This window comes from Aricia agestis, chromosome 20 (assembly GCF_905147365.1).
Source record: "Aricia agestis chromosome 20, ilAriAges1.1, whole genome shotgun sequence".
In the NCBI taxonomy this organism is placed as follows: Eukaryota; Metazoa; Arthropoda; class Insecta; order Lepidoptera; family Lycaenidae; genus Aricia; species Aricia agestis.
In genome coordinates, this window is record NC_056425.1 from 4,072,567 (window position 1) to 4,098,338 (window position 25,772).

The window sequence follows — 25,772 nt, forward strand, 5'->3', positions numbered from 1 at the left end:
GACATCTAGGTGAAAAGTATGATAAAATTTAGCGAGAAAAGGATGGATGTTTGTACTAGACGTATTTTTTACGTGTTTAAGCAGGAGAGATATATTTTTCGGCGTTCTACTTCTTGGTCACTCTAGTGTCCAAGGTGAAGCGACGGACAAATGATCTTGGGTACTACAGTATCCAAAGTGAAGCCACTGGTCCAATGCGCCTCACGTCCGGTGAAGCGAGCGGATAATGATTATGAAGTGGTTAGGAAGCGAAACAAGCGACACGGTACGAATACCACAGATATTTCCTGTGATAACAGTCTTTATGACGTTGAAATTAAAGACCCAGTCAGAGGCAAAATAAGTCTGAACGGGCTGTAATTAGTCGTGCGATTACAACGAAGCGAAGCGTAATTCCTAATTAGCCCGAACCTCCTCCACTCAGCTGTTTGCCTGGTAGCGCGGATTTAAACTGTATATTTAATTATATTTTTTTTACTTTTATTTATTTATTTAACTCAGGCATCTTGGCCCATATTATAAATATATACATACATACAATTATACTAAAAACTAACACTAACACTAAAACACTAAACATATATTGTCTGCGACTTGGGACGTAATTAAGGCTTATTTAGTAAATTAGTAAAATCCAAACTCCAAAACATTTAAAACATAAGCAATATTGGCTATAAATTGCAATGAATATTGGAAACTGCTTGTATGTTTTTTGGATTAATTTGCAGAAACTAAACAACCGAGATAACAGGTTGTTTAGTTGCTACAAAATATAAAGTACAAACGCTGCAGCTTTACAAGAGGTTTATTAGGGTTAAGGGTTTACAATTTTACTACAGGCCAGTCTAGCAAGTGGCAACCCAAGAAAGATTAAAAGGACAAACTTTGCAAAACGAGGTTTTGGTAATTTTGTTTCTTGAGAGTAATCTAATATCATTTTGAAGAATCCTTGCATAAATAGAATCTAGATATGCAATCTAGATATAGGTCTCTAGTCTCTACTCTCTAGCCTGTACTAGTTTCAACTAATATTGACGTGGCTTGGATCGTCTGAAAGCCCAATCAAGCGCTTTCAGCCAATATTGCTGTTCGCTAAGTGATCTATGAAATGCTTATTGATCCAAGGGTATTATACATCCAACTTCATACATTATTTATAACCCAATCAGTCTTGCTCACGGGTCTTGCTATTAACGCCTCCGTGGTCTAGTGGTTAGAGCGTGGCTCACCACTCCGGAGGTTGTGGGTTCGAATCCCGCGTTGGAAACATGTTATTTCCAAGTTTGGTAACTACAATGCAGGCTGATCACCTGTTTGTCTGACAAATAAGATGATCCATGCGTCGGATGGGCATGTAAAAAGTCCTGCGCCTGATCTCTCGCCAGTCGTATCGGTCTTCCGTCCCACTGGGTTATGAGAGTAAAAGGAATAGAGAGTGCTCTTGTGTACTGCGCACACACATGGGCACTATAAAATTACTCCTACGTACCTGGCCTGGTTTCAATGAAACTGGCTACCGTCACCGAAACCGGTGTGGGGAGTATTATTTATTAGTCTTGCTAATGTAGTCACAGGTAGACAGACAACTGAAAACATTTCTCCATTCTTACAAGTTACAACAAAAACATATTGTTGTGATTCTGCCGCACTCAGGGACATTTAATGATGATTAAAGGTGAATGGGCATTTTGTATGAGGTGTGTCCCAACCCTTGTAACAAGTTGCGACTAATATAAACATGTTTAAATAAGCATTTTTATTATCAGTATGCCAAGCTTTTGTTGTAATTGCGTGCAGGTCAAAAGATACTGAGTTTTTGTTTTAAATAATGCTTTAATCATACTTTATTACATATTGCGTTAGAATATGTAAATGTAAGAATTATTTCTTACATTTATAACAATTGTACAGTAATCACAGGCACAGTAGTAGTTGTTTTTTTATCGCTATTAAGAATTGCACAGTTGAAAATATGTAAATAACAAAGGAAATAATACAATTCTGATAATTGTATTATTTCCTTTATTATTTACATATTTTCAACTGTGCAATTTAATAAATTATATTTTCAAATACATAAATAACAAAGGATAATAACCCTTAGCCGAAGTCGATAGTTGTAAATGTAGAAACACCAGAAGTCGTACAATAATGCGTAAGTTGTCAATAAATAAATAGGGGAGTAACAATTTTAGACATGGAAGTGAAGTACAGCTACCAAAAACTGACTGTGTCATGTCATGGCAACGCCACGAACAAAGTTATTTATATACTTAGTTACCAGCTGCTGTCAAGTTTAAACAACTTTGTTCGTGGCGTTGCCATGACATGACATGACACAGTCAGTTTTTGTTCATGTGCAATATTAAAAGGTTTAGCGGTGCAAAAAACTAAAAATTACGATGACGAATACGGCCACTATGGCAGCTTGTGGCGTGGGAGGGGGGAGGGGGGATTTAGAGTAGGCACACAGTCGACCGTGTGGTATTTTCCTTACTTCCTTTTCGGTATTTTGATTATGTTTTATTAAATATTTTATAAAAATACAAAAAAAAAAAATATCCACAGCCGAATATATAACCTCCTCGTTTTTTGGAAGTCGGTTAAAAAATGAAACGGCTATGACAGCTTCCCTGCACAAGATACAGAGTTACGCCCATACAAAAAAATACAACACTAATTGAGATCTTTCATTTGATATAGGTAGGAAACTGTTACAACACATGGGACGAAACCGCCCATTCGTCTTTCATTAAATGAAGAGTTTGATAGATAATGTATGGGACTCATGCCAAAATCTTCATTTGTAGTTAATAATCGTCCCTGGACTCTGGGTGTGGCAGTTTATGTGCTACGTGCGAAAAGCTTGTGGCGGATAATGACAGCCATAATATTGATTTGATGAGCCGTGGAATCAACATTTTTGACTTTACATGCACCTTGGAAGTTGGCTCTAGAGACTTATCAGTCTTATTGTATCTTATTTGAATTGTAGAGCAATTTTGAAACAAACATACGACTACTTCCTTTTCTATCGAATTTTTCCCACTTTTTTTGGTAAAAAGTGAGCCCTGTGCGAGTTTCTTACGAGTTACGACCGCCGCTGGTTGGCACCATGTTGACTTTCTGAAAATATTTGTTTCAAAATTTGAAACTGCTGAAATAAAACAATTATTTAATTTTTATTTTTCAAATGCTAAAAAATAGAGACTCCCTGCGCCATAGAGAATAATATTATTCTCTATGGCGCATATAATATAGCAATAGCTTAATATAACACCTCTTGATGTATGTAGAGTTCCAGTATTACCGTTCTTATAGTTTGTCAAGAAAGTCAAGAAATTAAAAAGTGGCAACATCGTAGTGTCATCCTTTTTTCTTAGATTGATTTGAAAGGGATGACACTACGATGTTGCCACTTTTTAATTTCTTCACTTTCTTGACAGGCTATACATGTTTGTAAAAGTAAACCAAATATTTAATAATCTCAGATGTAGTCTCAGATGAAAGAAAAAAATATACCAAGAGGAGTCAAATTGAAGTTTTGGCGAGCGACCCCCATTAATTATGAACAAGGGAAATTCACCCTTAAATAATAAAGGAGACGTGCGTCCGATTTTCCGGGGTTGCAAAGTTTTATCCCGCCATTTTTAATATTCCTGCCCTGCCCTGGTACTTGGCTTAGCTCTTTAAAGTCTTTCTTTTAAGTAACACAAAGAGGGTCTCTTCAAAGAACAACTTTTCCTTCGTATGGATTTGTTTTGTACGGTTTAGTGGATTTGCTTTCAGGTTTCAAGTTATATTTAACATTGACTAAGAATTGAGATTAAAAGTTGGGACTACTTTTATGGAATTCGTTGAGATTATTTAAATTTCATTACAAGTTACAACTAACTTCAGTAATCTTGTAAAGTATAGTTTTCACAGAGCCAGTACTGGCTGCCAATAAGACTGGCAGCCAGTATTGGCTTGGCATATGCCGCGTGTGCATAGTTTGGCCTGGCTTGAAAAACTGTTCACACGCGGCATATACCAAGCCAATACTGGCTGCCAGTCTTATGGGCAGCCAGTACTGGCTCTGTGAAAACTATACTTAAGAAATTATAGGATATTCCGTTGTCAATTGTCATATACTTATTAAACTCAGCTCTGCCTTGCGTTCTTTTTGGGTCATGGTTCGTATGCCTGTCTAAATTCTAAACTATAAAAAGTTTTTACCAACGCTTGCCAGGCGCCAGCTGGAGAACTCAGGTGCCATAATATTGAGTTCTTCAGCCGGTAGCCATAAAGATGAAAGACTCCAAAAAGTCCATGGCGTTTTATTTAAAACTAGTAAAATCTTACCCCATGGCTATTATAGCTGAAAGTTTCCCTGTTTGTGGCCTTTACAAGGTAAGAACGACCAGCAACTATGGAGTTTCGGTCGCGGTTGCTTTAGGAGGTATCCAGTTCTGAAGGTCTACCTGACCTTCCAGAAAGAGTAAAGCTCAATTTCATAGCTTCGCAAAATTCTTCGCGGTTAGTGGAATCTCGTCTTCCAGTGCCGGACATTTGGTTAAGTTAAAGGCCATAAACATACGGTAAGCTTTCAGCATTACGAAACTGAGAAAGATCTGGCCGTCGCAGGCTCTTGGTCGAGGAAATAAATTTCAATATCTCCGTACAAAACATAAAGTTTCATAACAAAAAACCATGAGCTTGAAATGAACAGAACCACAGAATAACTAACTAATAGGTAACACAAAGCGAATAATTTGTTTTCACATTCGTTCTCATGAATTTAATTTTATGTTGAGCTTTTAGATTCATTGTCTATTGTCCTGTGAAACAATAAATGAATTTTACAGTCCATGCATTCATAAAATCATTTATTTATCACAGCAATTTGTAATGTATTGTAGTTTTTTTTTTATGAAATAAGGGGGCAAACGAGCAAACGGGTCACCTGATGGAAAGCAACTTCCGTCGCCCATGGACACTCGCAGCATCAGAAGAGCTGCAAGTGCGTTGCCGGCCTTTTAATAGGGAATAGGGTAAAAGGGGAGGGTAGGGAAGGGAATAGGGTAGGGGTTAGGGGATTGGGCCTCCGGTAAACTCACTCACTCGGCGAAACACAGCGCAAGCGCTGTTTCACGCCGGTTTTCTGTGAGAACGTGGTATTTATCCGGTCGAGCCGGCCCATTCGTGCCGAAGCATGGCTCTCCCACGTATAGAATAGTTTTACCATGTTTTACTGTCGTATTAAATGTTTGCATGTTACCTGTAGGCTTTAACCGTAATTTGTAATTAGTTGAAGTGTTTTTAAATAGTATTTGTATGTTTCGTATGCTTGTGCTTTTATCTCTTTAAATGTTTTACGTGTAACAGTGTCATAGTGACAGTGGTAACCTAAAGTAAAATTTTAAAATATTCATAATACATTATACAGTCTGTCAAAAAAATGAAGAAATTAAAAAGTGGCAACATCGTAGTGTCATCCCTTTCAAATCAATCTAAGAAAAAAGAAAAATACAAATTAAAAAGCGATTACTGCACACTGGAACAGTATTCCCCGTTTGTCTTGTCCAAAAATGTACTCTAAAATTAATACTTCTCTGATAAAATTAAAAAAAGAACTCTTCATTGACAGGCGAGTTTTAAAAGAAAACAGCTCGTGCATAGCTAAAATCGCTATCGTTATAAACCGGCGTTAATTAAAAAGTACTGGGATAACATGACTTTTAAAAAGTTTATTAAAAACTTATCTCTAATTCCGTCTCGGGAAAGTGATATAAATCTTTGTTAATATAAAACCCCCGTTCGTTTCAAAAGCATAAAATAAATATACGTATAATCTTTAAGGCGCAATTCGGAGGGTATGATAAGCGAGGGTGGCGTCTAAATATGCTTTGAAAGTCACGTTTTAGGTGGCTAGGGGCTATGCAAATGAGTCTGACAAATTGTATCGCGTCTAATATTGCATGCACCTCCTCTGAAGTTCTCCGCGCCTGGTGTCTATTACTGATATAAAGGGAAAATATTAGCGAATGCATCTTGATGTTTTTTTGCGCAGAAGCATAGAATAAGTAGCAGAAGTTAGTGCTACTTGTATTTAAGTGTGTGTGTCTGTCTGTCTGTTACCTCTTTACGCTTAAACCGTTTACGATGGGTATCAAAAAAAATATCCATAGCCGAACATCCTCCTTTTTGGAAGTCGGTTAAAAATGACTCGACTCCCGTGTCCCGGGGAAGGACATAGGATAGTTTATACAATTCCCAATGCCCATGCGATAGAGTCTATACCAGTGGTCTCCAACCTTTTGTTCATATGGGCCACAAACATGTCTTGGTCTTAGTGCCACGGGTGACGGGCCGCAAAAATTTTTTGGGTTCAAAAATACCATTTACTTATTCAAAATTAACGATTTGAAAGTGGAAAAAATTGCACGACTTTCATGACGACTACATTATTTTTCCGGTGGGCGTGAATTTCAAAATGGATGTTCCATTTTGAAATTCACGCCCATGCGGGCCACAGATAAAGCCCCTGCGGGCCGCGGGTTGGGGATAGCTGGTATATACGAATTTTAGCGCGACGGAGTTGCGGGTGGAAACAAGTGAAACGACGCTAAAGGAAGAGCGCCTAAACTACTGATCGGATTGTAAAGGATATGTTTGTTTGTTACAGGCGTGCTGGTAGTGAACGTGACATGGCGAGGGAAGACGTATGTCGGGACACTGCTGGACTGCACGAGGCACGACTGGGCACCGCCACGGTTAGTATGTTCTTTATAATATGAGGGAGAATGCAAATAATATGAGGAAGACTACAAAATGGCGGCTTTTATGAATTTGGTCTTGAGCCAAAAAAGCCTCGCTTAGAAGTAAAGTTTTATAGCATCAACGGAAGCAAGTTTACTGCCGTACTCAGAATGGCACATTATCTTTCAAACTCTTCGTTAAATTAAAGGTTAATCATAATTGAATGTCTCTGAGAACGACAATCAAACGCCATACTGCCAAACTCTTCATGGCATTATAATATAATAAATGAAGAGCACAGGGAACGAACGACCAAAGTCACCCTAAAACTGCTTTGAGGTTAATAACGCCATCTAGTTCGTAAGACGCTAAGCTTGCCTGTCACAAAGCATGAAAAGAATATAAACGTACAAAGTCACGATAAATTACGTTTTATTTTTTTACATAAAATTTATTAGTGATCATAGTCTAAGCGGTAAAAGTTAAAAACGATCAGAGTCCGAGGACTTTGATCGTTCTTACAAGTTTTCGAACGAATAGTCAAACGTCAGTTGACGTCCTCATGCTCTGTGACATTTATATGATTTAGGTGACCCTGAACTGGAAAAATATTAAATAAATCTCATTAAAAATATACAATATTTTTTTGTAAATAATGAAACCAAAGTATTAGCAGTGATTTTGGTAAATATTCCGTATCGCGCCACCCCACCAGCGATTTTGAGGCTGTTTTTTTTTTACAGTCGCGTTATAATCTGTAAACATCAGAACTAGTATTGTTATGATGGAGCATGACTATTTCTGGCTAAAAAAAAAATTCAATTTTCAAAGTATGTCATTTCTGGGTGTTGTGGTCTACGTTCCAACCTAACCTAACCTACTTTTGGACTTTCTGGATTGTGTTAGTTTTTGTTTTGGCTGGCTTTGCTTAGGGGGGCTGCCCCCCCCCCCCCCAATATCATAACAATACTAGTTCTGATGTTTACAGATTATAACGCGACGGTAAAAAAAAAACGGCCTCAAAATCGCTGGTGGCGCGATACGGAATATTTACCCATTTATCTTCTAATTTATAAAAAATGACTTTGATCATTCTTTCCCTGTACTCTTCAAATGTCTCTGATTGCGACCGTCTGAAATATAATATTTACTTTTAAATTTAAAAAATAATGTTAATAAAGGACAGTGAGAGAGAATTGATAGTTTCAGATAATTGTAGAGTCCACAACAATGCTATTTCGGTTTTCTTTAAGAGAAGATATAACCCCCTTTATTCCTTTATTTATTCATAACATTTTGTGACAGCCACTCTAAATTCACGGACAAATTTTAATCTACGTCTCAAATCTTGGTTTCAATATGTCTGGTTAATTTGAATAAAGTTAGTAATTGCCAAAACATGCATTCCCATCTGTGTGGACTCTGGCCATATGAATAATTTACAAGAAGATACTAAGTTTATTGGGTTATTTCTCGAGAAGTTTGTTTGATTAACTGCCTATTGAATACATAATATTTGGTTTTGTTCCATCCACACTAAGCAATTACTACGATTCGAGTATTTTAATGCAATATCAATACGTTCTTTGTTCGGTCGGTTTCCTGTCAATTGTCAAACTATAAAATCGTTTTCTCATATAATATGAAATCAACTTTCAAACCTTTTGTTTTGTCCCAAAAATCTGTCGTTTGACGTTTCTTTAACTTGCTGTTTAAAAGAAAATGTTCGAAGGACCAAAGCTTTATTGATGTTCAATTTATATTTATAATAAAATGGAATTAATAATTTGCAATGGAATAATAATAATAATAAACATTTATTCAACACATCAATCGAATCTTAGGCCAGTATAAATAGTCAGTACTTAAGATGCGACGTCTCAAGACGCGGTTCGGCTCTGTGATTGGTCCAAATTTTCGCCCATGACTATTAACAATGTCGGATGTCGGATTATAACCAAGGCTATCATTAGCTGAAAAGAAAAATCTATATAATGCATAGTTTCTGAAATAGCTACATTAAAAATGTCGTATATTACTAAGATAGTCGGCTAACAATGTCGGATAGTCACTACCTACGTTGTTAACGGGACGCGGGGTCGAGTGAGCGCGCTCGATGTGCCACTTCCGACTATGTTAACGGAGGGAATGGACCTTGCGCTGTCACTTGTTTTTTTGCAACCTTAGTTATATTTTTTTAATTTTCTACGCCATTTTTAATGCCTACAAGATCAGCACAGGTTCTCAAACTAAGTACTCAACGAAATTAAGAAAAATATAGTAATAGGGCAAAAAAAATCTGATGGAAATATTATGATCGAAGCTAATGCTAGTAAGGAAAATGGTATTTTCTATTCTTTGTCATATTTTTTAAAGAATTTGAACAGTATAGCTTATGTTTTATTGCTTTAGATTTGATTATTATGATAAACACTTACCTTCATTAACATTTTATCGTAGGTCATTTAAAATTGTCGGATGTGACACATCCAACGTTCTTAACCGGTTTTTCAAATGTGTAAAATGTCGATTGTACCACATACGACATTTTTAATCGGTTTTATAAATGGTTAAATTGTCGGTAGTACCACTTCCGACATTGTTATGGGGATTTATAAATTAGCAAAATGTCGGTAGTATTACATCATAATCATTTCACTTATTTTTCTAATTGTTTTAATGTCACTTGAAGTTTTTTTCATATCTGTCGTTGCTTACCAATTTTAAACAATTTTTTAGAAGGCTCCAAAATAGGTAATTTTTGTGCGAAAATTAAGTTTTTGTTGGCACACACACAATGAATGAATATAATTTTTTAATTCAATAATCGTGTTTTGGTGATCTGCCCCCGTAGACAAGTGGCAAAACGCTTACGCTAACGTTAACGCTAGCGCTACAAAATGTATGGATTTGACATTAGTATTCGCTAGCGAAGCGATGACTTATGTCAAATCGCATACATTTTGTAGCGCTAGCGTTAGCGTTAGCGTTAGCGCTTTGCCACTTGTCTACAGGCCCTGGTGTCTAATAACTGATTTTATCGGCATTTTTCTAATACATAATAGTAATAAAACATACTACACAATAAGCTATACTGTTAAAAATCATAAAAAAGATATTACAAGGACCTTGTTTCACGCTAGGTTTAGCTTCAGTCACAAGATTTCCATGAGCATTTTTTTCCTATACTATTATTATAATTTTCTCAAATTCGTTGAATAGCTAGTTTGATTAGCCTTGCTTACAGAGACATTGTAAATGCAGAGCTTACAATATGTCTTTACAAACATAATATAGATTTACTCAGATTATGTAAAAGTGAAATTATTCTCAAAAAATACCATAGAATAAATAGAGAATCTCGGATGAAGAAGACTGATTTTGATTAATTAATCTGTGGCGGTACCCACAATGCGCCTAACATTCCTGCATCGCGCTATCAAAATTTCGGAGAACGGCAAGATATATACAACATCTGAAATGACGTCAGTGGGCTTCGGCCTGACCGAGCATGCTATCTCGCTCGGTCGGAAGATCTTCCTTTTCGGCCGCCACTAACAACGTTAAATTGGTGACCACCGACAAGAACACGCATCCTTCTGGACATCAATCATCATCAACACTCCCCGCCCCTCCGCACCACGTCAGCAGACATCAAGCATAACCGGGTCGCCTCGACCATAAGCCGCGTTGGAGGTCCGCGCCGGTCGAACCCGCGTCTGGCTTGAACGGGGCAGCCATAGGCTACAACGACCGGTCAGCAAGCAGAGCACGGGGTCCCTCTCCTGGTCATTGCACGCTTAGCTTCGGCCCACACCTGACAACACAAGCGCATCGAAGAATACCACGAGTCTTCGGGGGGGAGTGATGTGGCGGTACCCACAATTCGCCTAACATTCCTGCATCGCGCTATCAAAGTTTTGGAGAACGGCAAGATATATACAACATCTGAAATGACGTCAGTGGGCTTCGGCCTGACCGAGCATGCTATCTCGCTCGGTCGGAAGATCTTCCTTTTCGGCCGCCACTAACAACGTTAAAAATCTAATAAATATTAGTCTAAGTTTTTCATGAAAAGGAAGGCTGTGGTAGTACGTAAGTCACCTAAAATATAGAGATTTTTAAGTACTACCTGATTCCGCAAACGTCGTTTCGCTGACAAATTAATGGACCTGCAAAACAGTCAGCCCTTTGTCAGTATTTTTTGTATTTCCCACATATTTGGGCAAATTCTACTCGCCAGCGTATTTGGAAGATGTCGATAAGATCCATAGCAAGTTGTTCGACTATGAAAATATAATATTTTCCATTACAATATCGTGGTAGCCACTGCCGTCGCCGCGTCGGCGCCTTGTTTTGAGCTTTAATCAACTGCCCTAACTTCTAAACTATTTGCCCCATGGTAATAATTTACAAGACAATTCTACTCTTTACAGAATCACAATTAATATTTTGATATTTATTTAGGCAAGGATCAATTGTTAATATGCAAAAAAGCAACGCTAGTTGGAGATGATTTGAAGTTAATTTTTTAATGAAGGAAGTGGTTATTATTCGTTAACCATAAAAGATACATATATGCTGTCCTGGACTTTTTTATAGATAATGATGAATACTATAAGTATTTGTAATATTATTTCTATGAATCAGCTGTATTTTTTTCGCAGCGCAAGCGAAATGTAATTTATTGCAAATTTTTACCACTTTGGGTTATATTTTTGCGATTTTCGGTATGATCACTAATATTTTTCTGAATCTATACTAATATTATAAATGCGAAAGTATCTCTGTCTGTCTGTCTGTCTGTCTCGCTTTCACGCCAAAACTACTGAACCGATTGTAATGAAATTTTGTACACAGATAGTCTAAAGCCTGAGAAAGGACATAGGCTACTTTTTAACTGGAAAAAGGGGTTGTAAGGGGGTGAAAATGCGTAAATTTGGTCAAATTAAGTTAGTTCCAAAAACTCAAAACAGATGGCGCCAAGAGTCCCCTAGATCGCGCTATCGCTTGCTCATGCGTATTTCTATAAGAGGTGGTACCATGTTGAGCTAACAGATGACGCCAAGAGTCCCCTAGATCGCGCTATCGCTTGCTCATGCGTATTTCTATAAGAGGTGGTAGCATGTTGTGGTAAATTTTTCGATTGTTATACACGTTATTAACTAATAACTCACCTACCAACTTAGATATCAAATTCAAAAACAACAGCGCCTAAACTACTGAACCGATTGTAATGAAATTTTGTACAGAGATAGTCTAAAGCCTGAGAAAGGACATAGGCTACTTCTTACTGGAAAAAGGGGTTGTAAGGGGATGTTTATGCGTAAATTTGTTCAAATTAAGTTAGTTCCAAAAACTGGAACAGATGGCGCCAAGAGTCGCCTAGATCGCGCTATCGCTTGCTCATATGTATTTCTATAAGATGTGGTACCATTTGAGTTAATATTTTCGATTCTTTCGATTGTTATACATGTTATGAAATAACTCACCTACCAACATAGATATCAGAAACAAGTAACAACAGTCTACCAATAATAAATATTAAAATTTAAATAGTTTATGGGCATTGGGCAAAGCTAAAGTTGTGTAATGCATTATGCAGCTAAGTTGTGTAACGCTAAATAGTAAATAAGCTTTAAAATTTGTATAAAGAAGTTTAATTAAAAAAAATCATATTATGTGCACACTACACGGCTGTTTTGGGTATTTTGATTTAAGGGGTACCAGGGTTTAAAAAAGCTTTTGACACCAATTTTGTTGACACCGCGCGCTATAAACTGAAGTCCACGCGGACGAAGTCGCGGGCAACAGCTAGTAATACACTATCTATGTATCTTTGCAAACAATGTAGCTTACCAAGGGTAAAAGAATTTTTAAAATTTATTCAGTAGTTATTGAACCTATTCAATACAAACAAAGATACTAAGACTTTTCCAAACACGAAACAAACTTTTCCTCTTTACGATTGATATAAAAAAAATATTAATTTTGCTAAGTCAATTTAAGTTATGGTATCAAAAAGTCAACAAAATAGTGATGGCAATAATTTTTAATTTTAATGTTTTAAGTTAATTTACATTACGGACGAAAATTTGATTTTCCGAATTATTTACGTCATAAAAAATGTTTTTTATTTTCATACATAAATTGTTTTTACGTTTCATTTGACAGAAGCCCATAAAAAAGATATATTTTCTTTAAATTGTTGTCATTTTTGTTGGTATTTTCTACATGCGACATATTTTTTAATTAAAAGTTATCACTTAACAATGGCGTAAGTGCCACTTCCGACAAGCAATCATTGATTTTGTACAAACAACAACGTCGGTTCTGGCACTTCCGACAAATCAGCATTACTCGTACTCCGTTAAAAAGGTCAGAAGTGACTTTTCTCATATTTATTCATAAAATACGGGTAACTCCTAATAATATACTAAACGTAAATAACTTATAGAGCACAACCCTGAAATTTCATGATTCTACTTGAAATAAGTAAAAAGTTATTCACAATTTAGACTTTGAGTCGCTCTCCTGTAAAGTTGCTGTTTTTCACATCCGACTTTGTTAATTAATAGTCATGGGCGTTTTGACAGCCACCCAATCACAGAGCCTGAACCGTGTCTTGAGATCGAGATGCATTTTGAGTACTGACTATATTTTAGTTTGAGTATGCCTTACTGCCGGAGTGTCGCACTCAGAGACAAACATCAATTACTTAGGAGGATACAAAGGATCTGGGAGTTATTGTAGATTCAAAACTAATTTTTGATGAGCATATAGATTACGTTATTAACAAGGCCTCGAAAGCCTTAGGATTTGTAATTAGATCGTGCAGAAATTTCAAATCTATTAAAGTGGTCAAGATCCTGTATTGTGCCTATGTCCGCAGTATCATGGAGTATTGTTCGGAGCTATGGAACCCTGCTTACAATATATACACAGATAGATTAGAGTCTATCCAAAAACGCTTTCTTAGATATCTCCAGTTTAAATGTAATCAATTTCTTTCTAACTACGATGCCAGATGTAAAAAATTCCATTTTCTTCCACTGTGCCTACGAAGGAACATTAGTGACCTTGCTTACCTAAGTAAAGTACTGAATAGTAAAATAGATGCACCCGAATTACTCAGTAGATTTAATATTAATATCCCCTTTAGAAACGCTCGTCATTTTACGCCTCTATATGTCCCACCCTACAACACCTATTACCGTAGGAATTCGTTTGTGTTAAGATCGAGTGCACGATTTAACAAATTATTGAATACAAATCCGCTTGAAGACATATCCTCCCTTACACCAAATAAAATCAGAAAACTTTTGACTGATGCCTATTTTAATTCTATTCAGTAAACGCCTTTCTATATAAGTAGTTTTATTCACAGCGAGTATAACAATAATATCTATAGACTATATGTATAGACGCATAACGAGTAAGCGCTTGCGAATTCATAATAATATTATATTCCTTTTCTTGTGCTTTAATAAGGTTTAGTTTAGCTTTGTTGCTTATTGTTAGTTAATTTTTTTAATTTATTAATTGTGTTTGTCATGATTTGATGTTGAGTATGTTACATTTAAGTTTTAACCTATTATACACTAGTGGAAACTTTTAATTGGCATATCGCTGTGTAATATGTATCTTATTGGAGTTGTAAATAGCTGTAAGTTTTCCCAAAAAAAAAAAATAAAAAAAAAAATACACCGGTGCTAGAGAAATGAAAAAAAAGTACGTGTAATATCTATAGCTGTCTCCCTTACCTCAAGCCTATACCGCAGAACTCGATAGAGACAACTGCAGAAAATCAACGATTTGTTGTCCCCTAATTCCTTCTCCAAAACTTAACCGATTTAAGGCGAGGATAAACCCCAATTTGTTATTCCGTGACTCCCGGTTTACCTAGTTCCAATATAATAACGAAGTGTTAAAAAATATGAGATATAAAGCACAATATTCAAAATACCTTAAACCGTAAACATTTTAATAAAACGTAATACTTTGGCTGTAATTAATTTACAAACTCACCTCCGAAAAAACTCTATTTCATCGAAATATAAGTATTAACTAGGATAATTATACATTTTATTTGAATAAATTGTTAGTAAATGTATATTAAAATTTCTTTAACCGAACTATTTTGCTTCTTAATATTTATTTCCAAAGATATTTAAAAAAAACATGAAAAATAGAGAAGATCCGCCCTTGTTGTTACAATTTTATGCTAAGCTAAAATGAATCTTATTGCGATGCGTATACGCTTGGTCTTTGGTGGTGTGCAAGGTTATCGTTTTTGATTGAGATTGATCCCCGCCTTAAGTACTTTTTTCATTAAAGATTAAAGAAAGGCTTAAGCTGTGTTCCTATGTTTTTTTTTGTATAATCTAGCCAAATCTGTTTTCTGGATATTTGAACACAGCGGAAAATCCCATTTTTTTGGGTTTTTGAACGTTCATATCTTATTTAATAATTAAATTATGAAAAAAAAAGAAAACATAGGGACATTGTATTAGTGGCCGTAGATATTCAGGAAAAAAATTATAACTCTACTAGCATTATCCAGGGAGGAAACAGGGGACAACGTTTGTATGGAAAAAAGGGCGGTGTGGACTCCTCAAATTAAATTAAGATTTTGACATAAGCTCCATACACTGCAAGTGCAGTCAAACTCTTCATTAAATTGAAGTTTAATCATCATTATCTTTGAGTGCAGCCGTTACTGTTCTATACTGACACAAACTGATAAAACGATCATTCATTCCAGGTTTTGCGACTCCCCCACCGAGGAGCTGGACTCACGAACGCCAAAGGGCCGTGCGAAGAGGGGTCGGGGGGCCGCGCCGACCGACATGACCAACTTCACCGAAACCCGCTCCTCCGTGCACAGCAAGCTGCGGAATGGAGGCGCCAAGGGCCGCCGCGCGCTCCCCTCCCCAACACCCTTCACTCCCCCTCGACCGGACTCCAAGAGGAAGAGGACGTCGGAGGCCGAGGAACGCCCCCCAACGCCGAAGGCCAAGCGCCCGCCCCCGCCGACCGCCTCCCCGCCCCCAGATCCAGTCCTCCTCGAGTGCCCCGAGCCGAATTGCTCCAAGAAATACAAACACGCAAACGGCCTGAAGTACCACAGGTATGCTCTTCTGAATAGTCTAGCTAAATTATTAGCTGTAGGATGTAAATATTAAGTTTTTATCTAGTACTAGATGACACCCGCAACTCCGTTGCGCCAAAATTCGTTCATCGCGCGGGAACCGTACATTTTTCCGAGATAAAAAGTATCCTATGTCCTTCCTAGGAACTCAAAGTATCTCCATAGCGAATATCAGCAAAATCGGTGCAGCGGTTTGGGCCTGAAGAGGTAACAGATTACAGACAGACACACTTTCGCGTTTATAACATTAAGTATGGAACTTGGAGTATGGATTTGCTTACTGTCTTTTTATTACCCAGCTTATTTATGTAACCACAATGCCACAGAGCTACCCGCAGGCTTAGCACAGTAACACAATAGAAAAGCTGACAGTTTGAAACTGGAAAAACTGACAGATTTCCTTTGTTAATCCATCACTTTGTCTACTTTACCGCAGACATAAACGTTTCTACGGTGGCCATGCTAAACCTGCTGGAATCGCTTATAGCTATGAGGCCAGTCCACATTTTAATTTTCTTGTTTTAAAAGTTTGTCGAACTAGTTAGTAATATTTATGAATGAGATAAAGAGTTATCTATCTTTCTCTATCAACTGCAGGTCGCACGCGCACGGCACTGACGAGGATGACAAGGACGGCTCCAGTTCCGAGCAGGAGGAACCGCCGGCGGAGCCCGCGTCCCCCGCGTGTCCCCCCTCCGAGCCCGCCACCCCCGCGACTCCCGTGAAGTCCCCCGAGAAATCGCCGGAGGAAAAGAGCGAGAAGTCTCCCGAGAAGTCTCCGGAAAAACCGGAGGAGGAAGTGCGGGAGTTCGCGGGGACGCCGGAGCCGACGCCGGAGCGCCCGGCCACGCCCCCCGCGCCCGCCACCCCGCCCCCCGAGCAGCCGCCCGCGCAGCAGCCCACGCAGTTCAAGGTCAGTAGATGGAAGTTGAAATTGGAACTCTTGAGGCTGGCCATAGACGGACCGCATTTTGCAGTCGAAACCGACTGCAAATTGCGGTCGCCGCACGGCCATCTGCAGTTTTCATACTAAATTCATATCCGCAATACGCGGACCGCTCGAGCAGTTCTTGAGCGGTCGGTACCGACTGCAACTAGTGGTCCGTCTATGGCCAGTCTTACAGTCCTGCCCAATAGCGCACTAGCGGCTAGGCCTCAGCGGCCAGCGGGGCTAAAATTGTCACATTTAGCAATTCCTCTCAATCAATACAGCAAATGAATTGTCAAAACTGTCAAACTTACAAATGTCAAATCAGTACAAAAACACAGAAATGAATTGCAAGCAGAGTTGCATTTTGCGATTTTAGAAAAATGAATCATATTAAGATTCATATCATGATTCTTCAAAGCGACCATTTTAGCCCCGCAGGTCGCGGCGGCCATCGAGATAGACATCTTAGTATGAAACCGGCATAGACCACGCGCACCTGACCGTCACGCCCACGTCACGCGGCCAGCGGACACACCATACTCTCGATGGCCGCCGCGACCTGGCCGCTAGTGCGCTATTGGGCTTAGGCCGGCAAGACGGGAGAAAAGAAATGTTTACTGTAACCAACAAATAAATAGTTAACATTTCTGGAACTGATATAATATTAAAAAATAGCTTTAAAATTTTTAATGTTCTTGGAATTTTCCTATTTCATGTTATTAACCGACATCCAAAAAGGAGGAGGTAATGTAATAAACATTATAGAATTAAAAATACAGAAATAATTAGCAAAATGTGTAAATTAACTTAGATCATAGTGCGTCATCAACTCATCACAATCAAAAACAATATTTTACTTCCTTTAAAAGATTAGACATGCTAAATTGAGAATATTCTAATAATTAAGTATGTATGTACTTAAATTAGAAAATATAGAATACATTTTGAAATATGAATTTGTGTGCTAATTTATTAGGCTAATCAATTTAGTTAATACCTACATTTTCTGCAAATAGGTAAACGTTATTTCCATCGTAATACAAACTAAACTACAGATCTGCTGCCTTACTTCGGACAAAATGAGAATCAAATCGAGAATCGAATCTGTTCGATATCAAAGCTTTTGCTACTTCCGACATAAATATACTACTAAACTATACTAAATATACTATGCGCAAAATCGTGCGGCTTAATTTGGAACTAGTCGATCTCAACGGCTTTTTTCACTTCTGACAGCTATACTAGCGCACGATCGTGCTGCGACTAAATTTGAAACTAATCAGATTCGTAAATCAAAATCATATCAGTTTCGGGGGTAAGACTACAGATTTTAATAAATGGTTTTGTGGCGGTACCCACAATAAGCGCTGCATTCCTGCATCGCGCTCTTGAAGTTTTCTAAGTGCGTACGACAGCTGACGCTGCTGATGAGCTGAGTATACGACAGAAATCAATAACGCGGGTTTCGGCCTGACCGAGCATAACACCTCACTTGGAAGATCTTCCTTGGGGCAGCCACACTTTCCCACAATTTTCTAGTTTCCTATTCATGACTTCCAGGTGAAGCCTCGTTCAGCGTTGATGCCGTCAGAGGAACGGAAGTCTACGGAGTCGCCGCCAGCGGAGTCACCGGGCAAGCGCCGCGCGCGGCGCTCCCCCACTCCGGGCGTGCGGTCGCCGGCCTACTCCGACATATCCGACGACGCCGCCCCTCCAGAGGGCGCGCCAGAGGACGGCCACCGCCCCTTCCCCGTCTACCACCAGGTGAGTGCTGCGCTCCTGGTATTACACTCTAGGGTACCACCCACGCCGGGCACTGTATACAACCAGGTAGATTCTGCGCTCCTGGTACTACGTTCTATATTAATGTACCCCCCACCCCGGGCGTGCGGTGCCGGCCTACTCCGACATATCCGACGACCTACCCCCCGTAGGTCGAGGGCGGCACCGCCCCTTACGCCCGCAACTTATGATTTATACCTGGTGGTATACAGGGGTATACCACCAGGTATAAATCATAAGTTTACAATAAGGCCGTTAGCAAACTAACGGTTGGCCCCTGAAACTAAGGGGGGAACGGGTGCTTAGCGGAAAAAAAGCTAAGCCCAGAACATCTGCGACGTAATCGCTGCGTGCCCGTCCTGCCCCAGAACCGCTTACCAACCGCTACTATGTTTCTGTACAAGTTTCCCTATAGGGTTACATGTAAGGCTGTTTTGTTTATGCACCTACACGTCTTGATGAAGCCTGTAAGGGTGAATTTGCACTGGATTTTAGCTAAACTGGGATGCATTTGAATGTCAAATGAAAGGCATCGCAAGAACAATATATTTGATGTTTTTATAAAATTCTCAAAGCTAAATAACTTGTATTAATAGTTCGGTGTAACATTTCCAGTACTACGGGCAGCCGCCGTACCTGCCGCCCACGCATCCACCCGCCCAGCCGCCCAACCCCGCAGACAAGGGGAAGGAGGACCTCACGAAGGGCGACCCGAAGGCGGACCTCAAGGTATGACGACCATAATTACTGAACAGACAGCTGTAGTTTAAAAAAGTATATCTATATAAGTATTGTACTAACAGAGAAGTTCATTCATAGGCAGATGGCAGACCATCGTATTTTGGTCAGTTTATGTCAAAAGGCAAGCCCAGCCAACAGATCTCACCTAATAATGAATTGACATAACCAAACCAAATGACGTAAGGCCGTCATCTGCCTATGAATTAATTTCTTCGATGGTACAATGACTATCCGGTGTATATGTATTATAATAATAATACTCCCCACACCGATTTCGGTGACGGTGGCCAGTTTCATTGAAACCAGGCCAGCTACGCAGGAGTAACTTTATAGTGCTCAAGTGTGTGCGCAGTACCTACACAAGAGCACTCTCTATTCCTTCACTCTCATAACCCAGTGGGACGGAAGACTGACACGACTGGCAAGAGATCAGGCGCATGACCGACTTTTTACATGCCCATCCGACGCATGGATCATCTTACTTGTCAGACAATCAGGTGATCAGCCTGCATTTTCCTAACTAAACTTGGAAATAACGTTTCCAACGCGGGAATCGAACCCACGACCTCCAAGTCGATTTGATATCTAATATTTTAATTTTATTCTTTCAGGATGGCAAACCAGAGAGCGGGCCGCAGAAAGTCCTGCCGCAACACTTCTACCCGTACAACTACGTTCCGAATTTTCCCTACAACGTGGAGTCCGGGCCTCCCCCTGGGCCCCCCCTAGATGACAAGGCCAAGGACTCGGAGCGGGCCAAGACCGTCCCCAGCCCGCTGGACAAGGCCAAGCGGCCCCCCGACGGCAAGGAGGCCAGGCCCAACGACAATCACCAGATACTAAAAGAGAGCATCGAGATGAAGGCCCAAATGGGCTCGTACGCGTTCCAAAGGCCGCCGCATGCGAGAGAAGATGAATTGAGAAGGTGAGATATTTTACTATTTTAGACAGACTTTTTTGCTCATATTTAAATGGGTATATATAATATGTTATTTTAATACAATACTACAGCTTCGATCCAGTCTGGCTTCTAACAAGCAAAAAATAGTATTCTTATATTGACATAAAACAAGTTTTTTTTTTACTTTTGACCAATTAGATAGAACAAGTTGTTTTGATATTATTAGTTTTAGCCACAGACATAGATCATGATAGATACCTACCGCATGTGTTTGTACTTCGCGTGCCATATCGCGCTCCCAAACGACGAGCAATGCTCGTCTTTCGAAAGTCTGTTCTTTAGTCTGCTATCGGAATCGGACGTCAATCGGAATTTTAAAAATGTCTAAATGCCTAAAAGTGCCGTATTGAGCTGTAGAAATTCAAATAGAAACGTTGGCCTAGATAACGAGCACTTTCCTATCATCGGTACGACGAGTAGCTATAAAAAAGTGGCACGCTCGTTTTCATACAAATGGAGCGACATGCAGTATCTATCTTGATCTATGTCTGTGGTTTTAGCGTCACCACTCACCGAGACTGTATTTGCAAAAACCTTGCTTGTATAGTACCTGACTAGGTCTAATCGTATGTTAAATTATCTTGACTACGAATTCATAACCTCCTATGAGAAGTCGGCTAAAAATAATTGATTTTTTTTAGCCGACTTTTCAGAGGAGGTTATGAATTCGTCTCAATGAAACATGTTGTTGCCTTATTATTCTGTATGAAATACTTCCTAGTATTTTTCCTAAGCATAAACTTAAGTATTAATAAATAATTAATGCAATTCTTCTTCACAGATATTACATGAGCCTGGAGGCGCGGCGTAAGGAGGGTGAGAAGGGCCCCGGAGGCCCCGCAACGGTGCCTGGGGGCCCCGGTGTGCCCCCGGGGGGCCCTCGCCCGCCGCCGACACACAAGCCCAAAGACAAGGACGACAAGCCCAAAGAGGAAGTAAAGGTAACTCTTCTTTTCTTCTAGTAAATATTTAAAAGCCAGATAATAATCACAACAGTTGTACAAAATGACAAATTACCCGGCGTACTAAAATATTATGTTTATATTATTATGAAGTCGTTTCATTGTATTTTATTTTTATTTTTTAGCAACCACATTCTATATAATTACTTCATGTTTAGCCACAATTTCACCTAATCTAATATTTGCCTAGGCCTCCTATGTAGTTTCAAATTATAACTTAAATACATTGTTATAATTTTCAGGTGAAGCAGGAAGGTCAGAAGCCGACCACGGAAACCCAAGGGCCGCCGCCACCTCCCACCTCCCAGTACTATTTACCGCCCTACATGCAGCCGCCTCACTACGGAGGCCTGCCCTTCGACCCCGTGTACCGGGCGCCGCTCAGCCCCATGTTAGTCGGGGGCTTCGGTGGAGGCTGGACGGTACCCCGATATCACGCTCCGGAAGACCTATCGCGGCCCGGGGCTCCCACCAAACTGGAGTTACTTCCCCCCGGCCACGGACAATATTCCTACGGCCAGCATAAAATCCATGAGCTGCAGGAGCATGCGAAGTCGCCGCAGGGCAAGCCCCCGCGTCCGGAGCCCCCGAAGGAGGCCCCTCGGTCTCCGCCTCCGCAGCGCCATGTTCACACCCACCATCATACACACGTCGGCCTTGGCTACCCGCTGTACCCACCGCCTTATCCTGGTAAGTTTTCTACTGGTGTTGGTGATTGGAACCATTGACACCTCCTTATTCGTTATCGAATGAATTGTGTAAAGATGTACCAGAAAAAAATTGACGATTGTGTCGTTTACGTAGCTTGCCAGCTACGCTGGCAGCTGTTTCATATAGAACGTAAAAAAAATACTCAAAATTCAGAGATTAGTGCAGCTAGAAATACAACAGAGAGAGTCAATTTTTTATTAATAACATAATAATGCTTACATAACTTACATTGCGATTTGAGACTGTGAATTAATGATTTTTATACAATTTCTACGTTCCAAACTTTAATTTCTTCCAAATTATTTTACCACCTATTTATTATTTGCCCCAACTTCTTTTCTCGAGTACATCTTTCTGTAATGTTTGGTTGCAGGGGCTCGATAGCATTCGGCTGAAAAGCGGCCGAACCCCGCACAAGTGTAAATAGAAAGATGTTTCGGGAGAGAAAGCTAAAGAGAGAGAAAGAAACTAATGGATGTATGTTACAGCGGCGGCGGTTCTCGCGAGTACGCAGGCGGTCGTCAACTCATTCCCGACGCCGCCAAAATGAAAGCAGGGGGATAAAATATGAGAATCTCCCACGTGACGTCAGAGAATTGACAAAAACGGATTTGACAACACACCCGAAGTGACAAGTGAAAGAAACTGTGAAAACTGTGTTTTGTGAACTCGTGAACTGTGAAAAACTTTGTGAACAGTGATGTGTAGACTCGATGTGAACTAGAACTAGAAGCAGTGTAAATATTAGTGTATCATATTACCCCCTAGCGTGTAACATAGACATCGAACCTCCGGGCATTGTACTGATGTTAGCGGCCCCACAGATTTTGGATTCCTAGGACCTTTATTTATAAAGCATTCCACAGCAGAATCGATCTAGTTTTAATCTAGTTTAAGTAGTAGTAAGTATTGTAAGGCGTCAATGTGATCATAACATAGGAGTAGCGTGCACAAAGTACCCTGAAACTGAATCGATCGAGGAATACTATTTATGTAGGCAGCAACATGGCATGTCAGTATTTAGCTAAACAGAGAAGAACTTTGTATGAAACTGGTTCTTTGTGGAGAAATCTGGTTTAAACTAGTTTTAAACTAGTTTTGTTAAATTTAGTTTAAACTAGTTTTCTGTATAATCTGATCTTATCCAGTTTTAGTGGTTAATGTGAATTAAGCCAACAGATTTTTTAAGGCAAACATCTATTTGGCTAATAAACTCTGTTTGGGTATTTACTTGTGCTCGGTGTGGAATGTTTGAATCGCTGTGCGTATGTGTATGGCTTTTTAATGTTAAAACAATCTCATAGACAGATACTCTAAATACAAGGGACTAGCATTTGTGTACTTATTGTACTGCACTATGTGTAAATCGCATTTTATTGTTAACTGAGTTTGCGATTCCTATGCAGATTTAGAGCTCGATTGCACTCATTCGATTTTCAAATTGAGATTAGAGTATTTTAGTTTTTTATTAACACCGTGAGATGACATAATCTGCTAATCGAATGAGTGTAGTTGAAGCTTGACCGAATAGTCTTCCAGTCGGGTTCGGAAGCGGCTTATCCTGATTTGCATTTCGATATTTCCTACGAATAAAACAATGTTCTAGTGATGGCACATTTTAATGTAAGACGCATTACTCCGTTCACACAAGTGCGTTCAACTGCAAAAGCAGATTTGCACGAGTTCTTGTGGATGTCCGCTTATTATTATTTGTATTGCGGAATAAAATGCACTTGTGTGGGTAGAGCTGTACGGTTCAATTTCAAGAGACCGATCTCTACAGTTATTATTGTTGTATACAATGAGAATTGATAGAGAAGTGGACCGTCGATATGAGACCAACTTTTGTCTATTGCTGGTCTCATAACTAGAGTCAAATTCACATTTTGTTCAATTCGCAGTTTGGCTTCAGTGTCAGTGCATGCTATAATGAATTGTGTGAGGAAGACAGTATGAGTTGACATTGGAAATAAACTGCGAATTGAATAGAAATAAGGTCTCATGAAAGAGACCGCCATAGTGAGATGGCACACAATGTATAGATCATATTATTAGAGATTATTACTTGAATATATGTAGCATTTGATCTTTTAACGACTTATAGGTATTGTACGAGTGTACCTGTTCCACAGATGTAATGTAGGGGCCTAAATTTCTTTTGGGATTTTATTTTGCCATTTGTCCGGATTTTGTCCTTTATAAGCGAGAAATCCTGGGATCATTTTGTATGGACGCTTTTGTAACGATTAGAAAGGTTATTATTATAATTATTATTTCAAGCCAATTAAAAACTGTTTTGATCTTGTAAGATCTAGGAATATATTTTATAGTGTAACAAAAGCTCTCTTCGATTTTATGATTACTCAACTGGAAAAGAATAAAAAAAGCATGTTTTTTACGTAACCTTTTTAAAAGTTACTTGAAATTTGTCTCGTTACAAAAGTGTTCATGTGTATTGTAGCCATTCTTTGAGTATGAATGTCGCGAAACAGCGTCGAGGACGAACAGACTGATGTTTTATTTTTAGACTCGGTTAGTCCGCGATTGAACCGTTTTAAACTTGATTAACGTTAACCTCGTTTAACAAAGTTTAAACCGGTTTAAGCGTCGATGAACCTCGATCAGCCGATTACGGCGAAGTCTACGCTTCGATTATTTTATATGATACCAGTGTTGGTATACAACATTCGTTGTAACATAATATTAAATGTGTATTTTTTCGATGTAACTAAAGCCAAGTTTGATTTTCTTAGAAAAGAATTCGAGACGTTGAAAAAAAGGAATAAAAATAAATTATTTCTTAACCGTATGCGTTTTATTTTTCTAACATCTAACATGACTAGTACAGAGTACTTAACAAATACGAAAATATTTGTAAAAAAATCACTTAATTCTATATATTTATGTACGGACATAAATGCAGTCAAGTTAGTTAGGCAAAGGTTAAAAATCTACATTAATTAGTTTACAATATAAAATGGTAATGGAAAAAAAATTGGTTAATATTGTGAGGTAACAGGGAAAAGAAAAATACTATCAACCAATATAATTGGTGCCCCATCCCATATGAGAATAGTTTCAATAGGTTAATTACACTGTATTACACATCGTTCTACATTATCAATTTAATTATAAAAAGTTTCTAAATAATTTCATTATTATTCTTAAATAATAATTATTATTGTGATGTTTTTTCTTCTCACTTCTCTCATGGTTTTTCAGTTTCAGTTTGGTCAGTGTTATAAAGAGCGTTGGAACACCAAAATATTGTTGATAGTACATTACATTGCTAATATTACACTAAAATGAGACCAATAGCTAATATTTCGTAATAAGTTACATCATTAAATTATTATTATGCAAAAGTATTAAAATATTACATGGTAACCTAAAATTAACGATTGCAATAAATTAAAGCTTAATATTTAAATAAATATAGAGTGCAAGATCAAAGTGTAAAACATTGTCTTTGGCGGTTGAGTAAGGTACATAATACATTTAAGTTGTATTTAGGTAAAATTAATCAAATTCATCAAATATATGAAATGTTAAATTCATGATTTTGGCAAACCATTAAAATATTCAAAATTATAGAAGTTTTGTCTCAGTATTAGAGTCTTGTGTAGTCTTATTTGTAAAGCTTCACTTAATAATAAAGAAACGCATCATATAAAAACTATTCTATATCACGTAAGGGCGCGGCCATGCAGACTGTATTTGCGCCGCAGACTCGATCACACAAAAAGTGCAGTTTTTACATTGTTCAAAATATTATTATACCTAAGTTAGTCT

The 25,772-nt window shown here is 38.7% G+C and overlaps 1 protein-coding gene across 2 annotated transcripts in view; it reads left to right on the top strand.

Annotated features, from left to right (window-relative positions):
• The window catches only part of LOC121737352 (zinc finger protein 608-like), a 175,631-nt gene extending 150,846 nt beyond the window's left edge, over positions 1-24,785 (top strand). For both annotated transcript variants that reach the window (XM_042129015.1, XM_042129016.1), the window contains 9 exons: positions 6,668-6,755; positions 15,506-15,871; positions 16,490-16,805; positions 18,384-18,587; positions 19,221-19,334; positions 19,958-20,271; positions 21,089-21,248; positions 21,512-21,959; positions 22,469-24,785. In XM_042129015.1, coding sequence (XP_041984949.1) covers positions 6,668-6,755; positions 15,506-15,871; positions 16,490-16,805; positions 18,384-18,587; positions 19,221-19,334; positions 19,958-20,271; positions 21,089-21,248; positions 21,512-21,959; positions 22,469-22,530 — 2,072 coding nt within the window. In that variant the 3' untranslated portion in view covers positions 22,531-24,785. The remainder of the gene's footprint in view (positions 1-6,667; positions 6,756-15,505; positions 15,872-16,489; positions 16,806-18,383; positions 18,588-19,220; positions 19,335-19,957; positions 20,272-21,088; positions 21,249-21,511; positions 21,960-22,468) is intronic.
• Positions 24,786-25,772: the final 987 nt, after the last annotated feature.